The sequence below is a fragment of the Mauremys mutica genome, chromosome 8, assembly GCF_020497125.1.
Source record: "Mauremys mutica isolate MM-2020 ecotype Southern chromosome 8, ASM2049712v1, whole genome shotgun sequence".
NCBI classification, from domain to species: Eukaryota; Metazoa; Chordata; order Testudines; family Geoemydidae; genus Mauremys; species Mauremys mutica.
This window is the reverse complement of record NC_059079.1, coordinates 57,893,106-57,903,371: the sequence shown is the minus strand read 5'-3', so window position 1 is coordinate 57,903,371 and position 10,266 is coordinate 57,893,106. Positions and strand designations below refer to the sequence as shown.

The window sequence follows — 10,266 nt, the reverse complement described above, 5'->3', positions numbered from 1 at the left end:
ATGGAGATTATTTTTTACTCCAATACCAAACTAGGTAAAAATTACTAAAAAGGCGCATCTGTCATTCTGATCCATTTCCATAGCAGCCAGCTGCAGGGTCCCCAACACATGGTCCCGTGAGTGCAGGTGGAGAGTACAAATTGGTTGCAGATGAACCTATAAAGCTAAGTTCCTGCTGCCACACAAATTTTCTTAGTGATGATAGCTAGAGTATGTTTAACACACAGCCATGATATTTAGGCAGAATTATTTAGAACTATAAGTTGTGATAGAGGAAATAGTCTAAATCTATGAAAGGTGCTGGACTGACTGACAGCCTTTATATTCTCTGTTTATCCACAGCTGAGGCATGACGTGGTGCTGAGACACAGCACTGCCCAGAGCTGCAGGATCCACATTAGCAGGTGAGAGGAGAGTTCAGTCTTCAGGCCCATTCACTTTGGCATCCCTGCTGAGACTGCCAGTGAGGGAGCAGATTAGTGCCAAACGTGATGGTGGTGCATGTGACATGAGTGTCTCTCCATCAGGAACCAACCTGTTTGGTGTAGACCATTGAACGGCCACTGGTCGCCTGCTGGTCTGTATTTGAACCAAGACCTTAAAACTGAAAGACTTTGCATCCTGGCCCTTAAGCCATCCTGTCCTCACTGCGACCCCTAAATAGAATATCCTCCAGTTCTCCCTCATATGGCAGTTGCCTCTTAAGTGTCTTCTTAACAACCCTGGGAGAAAAAGCCAGCTAATGTTGGGAGGGCGGTAGTAGCAACAAAGGCCTCTGACCCCAAGTGTTCAATAGCCCATTGCTCCTATCCCAACCAGCAAACTCCCCTGGTGATAGTGTCTGATAGGGTTTTCCTTGGTCTAACTCAACAAGTCCTATCCTTTCATATGCTAGTACCTGCTTTAGCTAGCCCTCTAGCCTGAACTTAACCCCCACAAGACCTGTGGTGATCAAAGTGCAGCCCATGGGCTAGACAAAGCACAAAGCTCTGCCTCTTTAATATGAAGGGATGGCCCAAGGAGACTAAAGGCCCCAGCATGCAATGCTACCTCTTCCCAGTGACGGTTGCTGGGATCAAGGTGGTGCATTATATGACAGGCTGTAGGCTCTGTGGGTCACACCTCTGTTAAAAGGGAAGATAGCTGTAGTTTGCTCCATTATACACACGTTAAATGTGACCCGTAGGCTTCTAGCAGGCTGATGTGGCCCTGAGTGAGGCAAAGTGATCTGAGGTTGGTAGTATACCACAGCTGAAGACCCCCATCACACATGAAATACTAAACACATTTTGCACGTGTGCTGGAATATGTGGATAAGTATAAAAGTGAGAGATACACAACTCAAGTGGGAGCCCAAAATGTAGCTTCAGACCTGCTAAGGGGTGAGGGAAGGAACAGGGAAGTCAGACTTTTCTACTTGTTGCTCTACATCTTTGTTGCTCGGCTGTGAATACAGAGTGAATGTCAGAAATAAATGAGGACTTTGAACTATAAAGCGGGCAGTCTCTCTTCTTTGATCGGGGCCAGGCAGGTTTTACACGGTGCTGCGCTGGAAGCCATCTTGGGGCACATACGCTCTCCCATCCATTCCAGCTCTGCCCCCCCTCCATGCCTGAACACACATGCGCAGGAAATACAAAAGGATGGGTTATTGTTTTACTGTCAAATGACTTTGTTTGAAAATTGACCTTGTGGCTGGAGGGTACAGCAGCTGGCCTAGCTGCTGCCAGTTGTGGTACACACTCGGCCATCTCTTGCTGGGACTCCTTGTCACATCCCTGAAGGTCTGGGTGCAGACCCAGCAGGAGTAGGGCCACAAATTAGCAGTGTGGTGGGGAAAAGGAGCAGCTCCTTGGTGGTGATGGAGGGCAGGGACCAACCTCCCACACTGCCCAGGCTCTGGTTGCTTTGTAGGAAGTTCTGGTCTCTCTATAAAATCCTATAGGTGAAGAGAGGACTGTTATTGCTATGTGTGCCCAAGGAATCCTTCCTAGCTGAGCAGGATGTTCTACAGGGACTGGCTCCGTGATGGAGCACCCCAGGTGGAATGGCTTCTGTCATAGAAAAGGGGTTTATGGTGGAGTCTATTTCTAAGGGGATCTTGCCCCTTGATCTTGGAAGGGAAGTGTGGTGTAGCAGCCATCAGGACGCCTTACTCCTACACGACCGGCAGCAGGCCTTCCTGTAGTACCAATGGGAGCACAGCTTCACCTTCAGCACCAGCACGCAGTTGGCTGTCGTTTTGTCTTCACAGTCTTCTTCTGGGGAGTGAAAGCATCCACAGCAGCGGTTAAAGCAAGGGCTTGCCCCCAGGCCTGAGCTCCCACCCCAAAATCCCTCCCTTTACCTGGCGCCTCCGTGGGGCACACCTGGAGCTGGCATGTCTGCTTGGCGTCGGGTTTGAAAGCTGGGTCACAGCCGTGTCCCAGGGCATCTCCCTGGTAGCACTTCACCTCTCGGAGCCGCAGGCCGGCACCACATGTCTTACTGCACTGTCAGAAGCAAGAGGGAGGAGAAGCAGGCTGTAAGCATGGCACCTTTCTATCACCCCCCACCACAATCACTCCTCTTGGCCTCCCAAGGCAGGGGCTATTCACAGAGGGACTTCCCACTTCACCCCACAGCGAGTCCCCAGCCAGCCTCTCACGTAATGGGGCTTGGGGGAAAACTACTGTTCTCTTCCTGCATTTCCCTATGCCTATTACTGACTGGTCCCAAGACACTTGCTCTTCCTCTTCTGGCTGGCTGTCAGCATAAGAGCTAGCAGCTCAGAAATATCCCCCAGGCCGTGCTGAGAGTTGTACAAGCTGAATAAAAGGGATGGCCTCATTAACTAGCATATCCTGCATTCCCAGTGCTATGCATGTTGCACAGTGCCTGGAGACCTGGCCCATGCTCTGGGGCAGACAGTCTAAGGCAGGCATGGCCAATCTGAGCCTGAGAAGGAGCCAGAATTTACCAATGTACATTGCCAAAGAGCCACAGTAATACGTCAGCAGCCCCACATCAGCTCCATGCCCCCGCTCCCAGTGCCTCCTGCCCACCGGCTGCCCCGCCAATCAGTGCCTCCTCCTCCCTCCCCGCACCTCCTGATCAGCTGTTTCATGGCATGCAGGAGGCTCTGAGTGGGTGGGGGAGGAGCGATGGCACGGCAGGCTCAGAGGAGGGGGCAGGAAGGGGTGGAGTGGGGGCAGGGCCTGTGGCAGAGCCAGGGGGTTGAGCAGTGAGCACCCCCTGGCACATTGGAAAGTTGGCGCCTGTACAAGGAGCCACATATTAACTTCTGAAGAGCCACATGTGGCTCCAGAGCCACATGTTGGCCACCCCTGGTCTAAGACCTTCAGACCACCAGGTGCTCAAAGGGCTGCAGAGGAGTAACAAATGAATGGCAGGGGGCACTGGTGATGGAGGAATGGACCCTTTCCCTGCACTATATGCAACTTGTTCAAATCCACCCCAGGGCAGGTGGGGACTGAAACTGGCTACCAGCCAACGACCCTTTGGTGGCCTACAGGTAACAAGTGTGGTGGTTTCCAGCTACCACCCACTGCTTAGGCGCATGCATTGCAAAATACCTCCTACCACACCCAGGTGCTTGCTCATCAGCCCCCTGGTGGGAGATTCACCAGAGATGCCAGGCACAAAATAGTTTCAGAAACTGAGCTCCCTTCTCATCCCTGGAGAAGGGGCCTTGCAAGGCAGGGCTGGGGCACATGGGTGGGCTATGGAGGAAGCTTGCTCTGTTGCTGCCCCTTGTGTGGCCAAAAAGGATTCCCGTCCCTGGGGCTGTCAGTCTGGCCCCGTTCACTAGCATTAAACACACTGATTAAATGTAATTGAAAGGCAGGAAGGAAATTGACTCCTGGAGGGTAAGGATTTGCATTCTAGTCTATGGGGCATGACACCCAAGGGAGACCCGCACCAAGACAGTCACCTTTACCCAGCACACTGGTAATTGGTGTCCCTACTCCTGCTAGGTCTGTACTCAGAGCCCCAGGGGTGTGAGCATGTCCAGCCCTCTCCTGCTAGCACCTGAAAGGAGCCGGTTTGGTGGTTCCATTCAGACCTAGCTATGCCACAGGCACAATGCGAAAGTAGAAATTCTCCAGGCTCCCTTGGCATCTGTCTTCCTCTGCAGCACCCGGGGGTGTAGGCCTGTTGCCCCTTCCCCCCTTGGCATTTGTCATTTCCATTTTCCTGCCAGCTCCTTCGATACCCAACTCCTCTCTCTCTCACTGCCTACCTGAGACCAGGAGGTCGTGAACCACGTAGAGCAAGGCCTCTTGAAACAGGCCACCTGCACCTCAGGTTTCTGGGAGGCATTGCAGCGCTTTTCCGGATATTCCCTGTACACCCCGTTCTCCAGGCCGGCACACAGCACGCTCCTGGTCTTCACCCCCCGGCCACAGCTGGCGTCACACTGGAAAAGCGGAAAGCAAGCCAGCTCATTCACGGCTGCTAAGGACTGCTACACCCCAGGCATAGGGCTCAGGCTGGTAGATGCGCTGGCCTTCCATCAAGGGCAATTCTTGCTCAGAGCAATTCACAGTACAGTCTTGAACAAGTCACTTACCATTTGTGCTGCTACTGACCCAGCCGCTGTTGCCGATGAAAGTTAGCAGCCTCAATACCTTTGAGACGCTGGATGTTAGTGTCTGTAACTGGCTTTGAGGTCCTTAGCCACAGAAGAGTATCTGAGCTACCAGGCTAAAAGTAGCAGTGTAGCCACAGTAGTACGGGCAGTGGTGGTGCAGGCAGGCTGCCCCAAGTACATACCCACGGGCTTCAGGCAGATCTGCACTCGGGGCAGCAAGCCCATGCTACCAGAGCAGCACTGCTATCCAATGTGAGCTACTGCGAGTATGTACATGGGCTGGGAGTCACGCCCCCTAGATCAGGATGTAGATTTAGCCTTTAGGTACATAGTTGTACCCGGATGCCATGTAAGAGATGGATATTACAGTGCATTAATACATCAGTCTTGCTGAGTGACGCATTTCACACTCCTGGATCGGGACTGAAGGAACACAAGGTAGGCTTAGTTGGAACGGGCGCCATGCCAGTGCAGCATGACGCGGAGCTCTATCGACATGCTTTAGCTTGTAAGACAGCTCTTACGTAGTCAGGCAGTAGCAAGAGTCCAGGTCTGTTCTGCGCCCTCTGCGTGTTCCCAGCTGTCTCTGCCAGCATGACTGCCACCTCTGTGCTTGCACCGCTTTTCACTCCCCCTCGCCACAGCCGGGGGGGCAGGGAGCTGGATTGTATTCCAGCTTAATCACCCTCCAGCTAGACTGGATCACCAAGGCCTGCTCAACCCCAGCAGGGGACATGTGAGAAGAAAAGCGCTCAGCTCGCCTCGTGGAGCTCAGACAGAGTTCACAGGCACTGGCACTTGGAGAAACAGAGCTTGTAAACCCAGCTGCACTGGGGTGTGCGAATTGCACAGCAGGCAAAGGGAGGAAGGGGTTAATGGACTGCCCTGGCCTAGGGAAATAAAACAGCCCCAGCTTATTACACCCATCACGCCCTCAGCGCTAGCCAGGAGGTGGGTTTAACCAGGCCGCTCAGACAAAGGGAGAACAAGCTTTAGCCAGGGACGGCGGGACCCTGGGCACCTAGAGCTTGAAATGTAGAATTATCAGTTGGCTTCCCTGCTTCATATCCCTGGCCCCACCTTAAAGGTGCTCAGCCAGGGCCGGCTCCAGGCACCAGCATCCCAAGCAGGTGCTTGGGGCGGCAATCTGCAAGGGGCGGCAGTCCCTGTGTTTTTGCCCCCAAGCAGCACGCCGAATTGCCGCTGCGGACGGCGGGGGCAGTCCGTGTGCCGTTAGGGCGGCTCGCATGTTTCCGCGGCGGCGGCAATTCCGCGGCAGTATCTATGTTCAGCTGTCCGCGGCAGCGCAGCTTCTGTCTTCCAGCTGAAGACAGAAGCTGCCACCGAATTGCCGCCGCTGTGGAAATGTGTGTGCCACCCTAACGGCACACAGACTGCCCCCGCCATCCACAGTGGCAATTCGGCGCGCTGCTTGGGGGCATAAACAGTAGAGACGGCCCTGTGCTCAGCACCTGGCTGGTTCTGCTGGGCCCCAGGGCATCTCTGTGGTCCTGCGGCAGAGGGTGTCCCCCACCAGGCATTGCTTCATTATGTCTCCCGCTCCTGTGTGCTGCTCCTGCCCCCAGCCATCTCCCCGCCAGGGGACAGCACTCCCTCCCCTCCCCAGGGATCATTCCCCTGGCTTCGCAGCTTCCCCAGGGCTTGTGCTTTGATCCTGCCCTGGGCCCCGAATGCTCTCTCTCCCGGAGGCTCATCCCTGCCTCACTGCCTTCTCCCAGCCCCTCAGTGCTGACACACAGGCCCGCTGTGCTTGTAGAACAGCCATGTTGGCTACCCAAGGCCCACGGACTCCTTTCCTCCCCACTCCAAATGGCAGGCAGGTTGAAGTGAGGCCACTCCAGGCTTACCTGGTCCCATTCCTGCTCCACCCAATGTGCAGGGCAGTTCTTGTCCCCACAGGGGTAGATAGCCAGAGGCTTGACAGCTGGGTCACACTGAGAGTCCGAGATCACCTTCCCCTCCAGGTTGCGACACACGACAAAGCGGCTCATCCGCCCCTTGCCGCACGAACCTGAGCACTTGGAGAAATAAAGGGCATGTCAACGTGCCAGTCACTGAACAGCATTGGCAGGAGTGGAGGGAGCATGGTTGAGTGGCCAGAGTATGGTAGTGGGAGGCAGGAGATCGGAGTTCTGGTCCGAGCTCTGATGCTGACACGCTGTGGTTAAGGGCTGAGGGCCTTAGCTCAGGAGATGCAGTAGCTTCCTTTCTAATCCCTTGTTTACAGGCACTCATAACGGTCCCAAACTTTTGAGCTGACCTTTTCCAGGCTCCATCTGTGCCTGGAGGGGAATGTTTGTTAAAAGTCTGAGCAAAAACAACTCAGCCACTGGTGTACAGTGTAAACTGTCTGCATGGGCGATAATCCCATAATCCGCTCCAGGGGGAGGAATTCCGGACCCATAATCTGCTCTGGGTGTGAGGGGGATTCTGGTCCCACAATCCACTCTAACAGAGGGCAAGGTGGATTCCATCTCCATGTCCATTCAGGCCAGGGAAAGAGAAAAAGCAGCCGGCCTGGACTCACCGGTCCCCAGTCAGAGGCAATCCAGCGCCGGTCACAGGGTGGGCCTGTGCACTCCTTCTCACTGACAGGCTTCAGGGCCTCATCGCAGAGGCCTGGCTCTACTGAGCAGCGTACCTCCCTCTTCATCATCCCCTGACTGCTGCATCGAGCAGAGCACTGCAGCACAAGAGACCAGACTGCGTCGGTGAGGGGACGAGCTTGGGTGGGGGAGAGGGAAAAGATGCATTTTTCTTCCCTAGACTGAAGTGAGTGCTGGTGAGAGGGGAAGGCTGGTCCTGTGGCTAAAGCCGTGGTGGGGGAAATCGCAATACTGGGGTTCTAGTCCCAGCTCTGCTGCTGGGTGGCTGCCGGCAAGTCACTTCACCCAAATGCCCCCAAGTTTTGAGTGCCCAACGTGAGTCACCTTGGGCTTGATTTTCAGAGCCTCTGAGTGCATTCAGCTCCCACCAGCAAACCGGAAATGCAGGGGCCTGGCGCGTCTGAAAACCAGGCCCAAGGCGTGTTGAGTTGATCACCAAAAATCAGTGACCTGTTCTGAAAGCGTGGGGCTTAGCTTCTCGGTGCCTCAGTTTCCTGAGCTGTAAAATGGGGGGGGGGTAGTCTTGCAGGGGTGCCCTGTTGCTAAATTCACTGAGATGATCCTATAAAAATGCAAATTGTTATACAAGACAGCAGAAGGGGGTAGCAGACTCCACTCCCCTGGATTGTGTTAGAACAGGAAAAAGATGGACAAGAACAATGCTAGCTTCCCCGTGATGCCTAATTACTGTGCCTCAAACTACGCAGAGACCTCCTCAGCACTACAGGTAGGAACGAATCTACTTGCTGAAGGCCGTTTTCCTCTGGTCATGGGCCACTCCCCAGTATAACCTGACCCATGGGGTAGGCCACTGCACTCCATACCTCCGACCACTCAGAGAGCTCCCACTGGGGCCCACACGCCTTGTTCTTGCACGCTTTCCTCTCCATAGGCCTGGCCAGCCCGGCAGACTCACACAGCTCGTCATAAACAGAGCTGTCGAAGCCTGGAGCCAGCATCTTCCAACAGCGCACGGTCCGGTACTGGTAGCCCTCCCCACAGGTCCTGGAGCACTCGCTCCAGCGGCTGGTCTCCCACCTCCAGGTGGGTTCGCAAGGGGAGAGAAGACAAAGCACAGGTCAGAACAAGGCACCCTGAGGACCACAGACATCAGAGACAGGGGGTATCTGATACAGATCACTGGTGGGCTCCTTTCATCTTCCTGAGTACATGGGAATTCCCAGTGCCCATGTGTCTCCCATTAAAGTGACGATTCTATAGGACAATTACCACCCTGTAATTAACTAGCAGTTGCTCATTGGTCTCCCACATGCAGCACAGAGGCCTGATTGCATATGGGCCTTAAAAACTACACTCCATGGTCCTTTCACAAGCGTAAGGGGTTAACACCTGTGTCCCCAGTGTCCAACTGCCCTGCTGCCTAGCATTACTGAGGCCTTTCAGCTGGGTACGCTGTCCTTTGCGCTATGCCTTACTCTGTTGCACAGGGCTGCTGTGTGCTGTTTCAAGGCTGCCCCCTTCTAGCACAGAGGTGGCCGCATATTTCCGGGAGCAGCATGATCCCCGTACACAGAGGGCTGGGCGGTCACAGTGTTTGTCTGAGTCAGCAGGAGAATAAGGGCCTTGCTCAGACTGTGACTGACTTTAGTGGGGCGCGCAGGGACTACTCACCCACTGTGAGCACTGGGTGGGAGCAGGGGGAGAAAGCTGGGGAGTGGGGGGAGCCCTGACTCTGCATCCACCAGTCAGAGTAGGTGCACCAGTGCCCGGAGAGGCGTGAGTTGCTCCAGGAAAAGGGGGTGCATTAACTTATTCCCCCATCAGAGTAAGGTGGGAGAGGGACAGGGAGACAATGCGACAGAGATACCACTCAGTCTCTGGTGTTCCTGGGGCAGTGCAGCTGTGGGCCACCCCGTCCTCAGGGCAGGTTGTTGAGTTGCTCTCTCTAGCCCCGAGCTTGTAAAATACACCTAAGAACCCGGCCCAACAACCTGAGCTGACGCAAACCCATGGCCTAAGCATCTCCAGGGTCATTCCTTGCTCTGCTGTATCAATACTGCCACCAAAAAATGACAGAGCCCAGCCACCTCTTTCTAATTCTCTGCATTGTGGGTACTAAGTGACACTCAGTGTCAGAGCTATTGAGTGGGATCAGCTACAGGACACAGAAATCCCACCTATGTCCACCCCCTCTTCTCTCACATGCTTTCTCCATCTCTTTTCCCCTGATTTAGGTTCCGTCTGCACTGCAAGCTGGGGTGATACCCCTGCTCATGTGCACAGACTCACACTGGTGCTCATGGAGCTAGCACGAGTCTAACTAGCAGCAGCGGAAGCGTGGCCGAGCCGTGCTGGGTACAAACCCACCTGAAACCGTGGTTGTGCACTGGGCGCCTCCTTCTCTGTTGGTTATTGGCTTCCCATGCGTTATTCTGACTGTGCATTCTTTGCCAGTTCCCACTTAGCTCGGCTTCCTGCTGTGCATGCCCATCTATGGCTGTATCCTTGGCTGATTGGGTGTCTTTCTGAGAGAGAAGTCAAGGCTTGAATATCGTCACTTACCTGGGCTGGCATTCTCTCCCTGTGCAGAACTCATGAGTGGGTTCTGGGCGGGTCAGGGCATCACAGTACGCTTCCTCTACTTCCACTCCATCGTACCGGACACACATGGCATAGGAGGTGCTGATGCCTGCTGGGCACCGGGAATCTCTCTTAGTGCCTGCTATCCAACAAACCACTACTCGCTCCATCTATTACATGGTACCTATGTATCTGAGCCTTTAGTGCCATGATAAAAATACAAATATTCGACTGGATCATTATCCAGAAGAGAACTGCAAAGATCAAGCCCCACATGACGAGGCCGGCAGGACACCAGCCAAGATCAGAACTAGACACTCCACAGCAGCTTACCGGTGCCAAAGACAGCCCAATGCTACTAATGGGTTGCTTTCCACCCACCTCTTCCCAGATCCTTTACTTCTAGCCTCACTTCATTAAGGCAAAAGGATGCTGAAACTTAAATAAAGCTCCCATCCTCTGAAGTATCAACGCTTACTCTGACACCACTCTCCAGGAGCTTCA

General features: G+C 54.2%; 1 protein-coding gene across 2 annotated transcripts in view; it reads right to left on the bottom strand.

Moving 5' to 3' along the window:
- Positions 1-643: 643 nt before the first annotated feature.
- The window catches only part of LOC123375345 (ADAMTS-like protein 2), a 30,670-nt gene continuing 21,047 nt past the window's right edge, over positions 644-10,266 (bottom strand). Inside the window, exons 7-13 of one of the 2 annotated variants that reach the window (XM_045026124.1) lie at positions 9,745-9,874; positions 8,046-8,259; positions 7,143-7,298; positions 6,463-6,633; positions 4,244-4,420; positions 2,348-2,492; positions 644-2,261 (exon numbers count right to left, since the gene is read on the bottom strand). In XM_045026124.1, coding sequence (XP_044882059.1) covers positions 2,143-2,261; positions 2,348-2,492; positions 4,244-4,420; positions 6,463-6,633; positions 7,143-7,298; positions 8,046-8,259; positions 9,745-9,874 — 1,112 coding nt within the window. In that variant the 3' untranslated portion in view covers positions 644-2,142. Of the gene's footprint in view, positions 2,262-2,347; positions 2,493-4,243; positions 4,421-6,462; positions 6,634-7,142; positions 7,299-8,045; positions 8,260-9,744; positions 9,875-10,266 lie in introns of those variants that run through there. The other variant, XM_045026123.1, reaches the window with a different exon arrangement.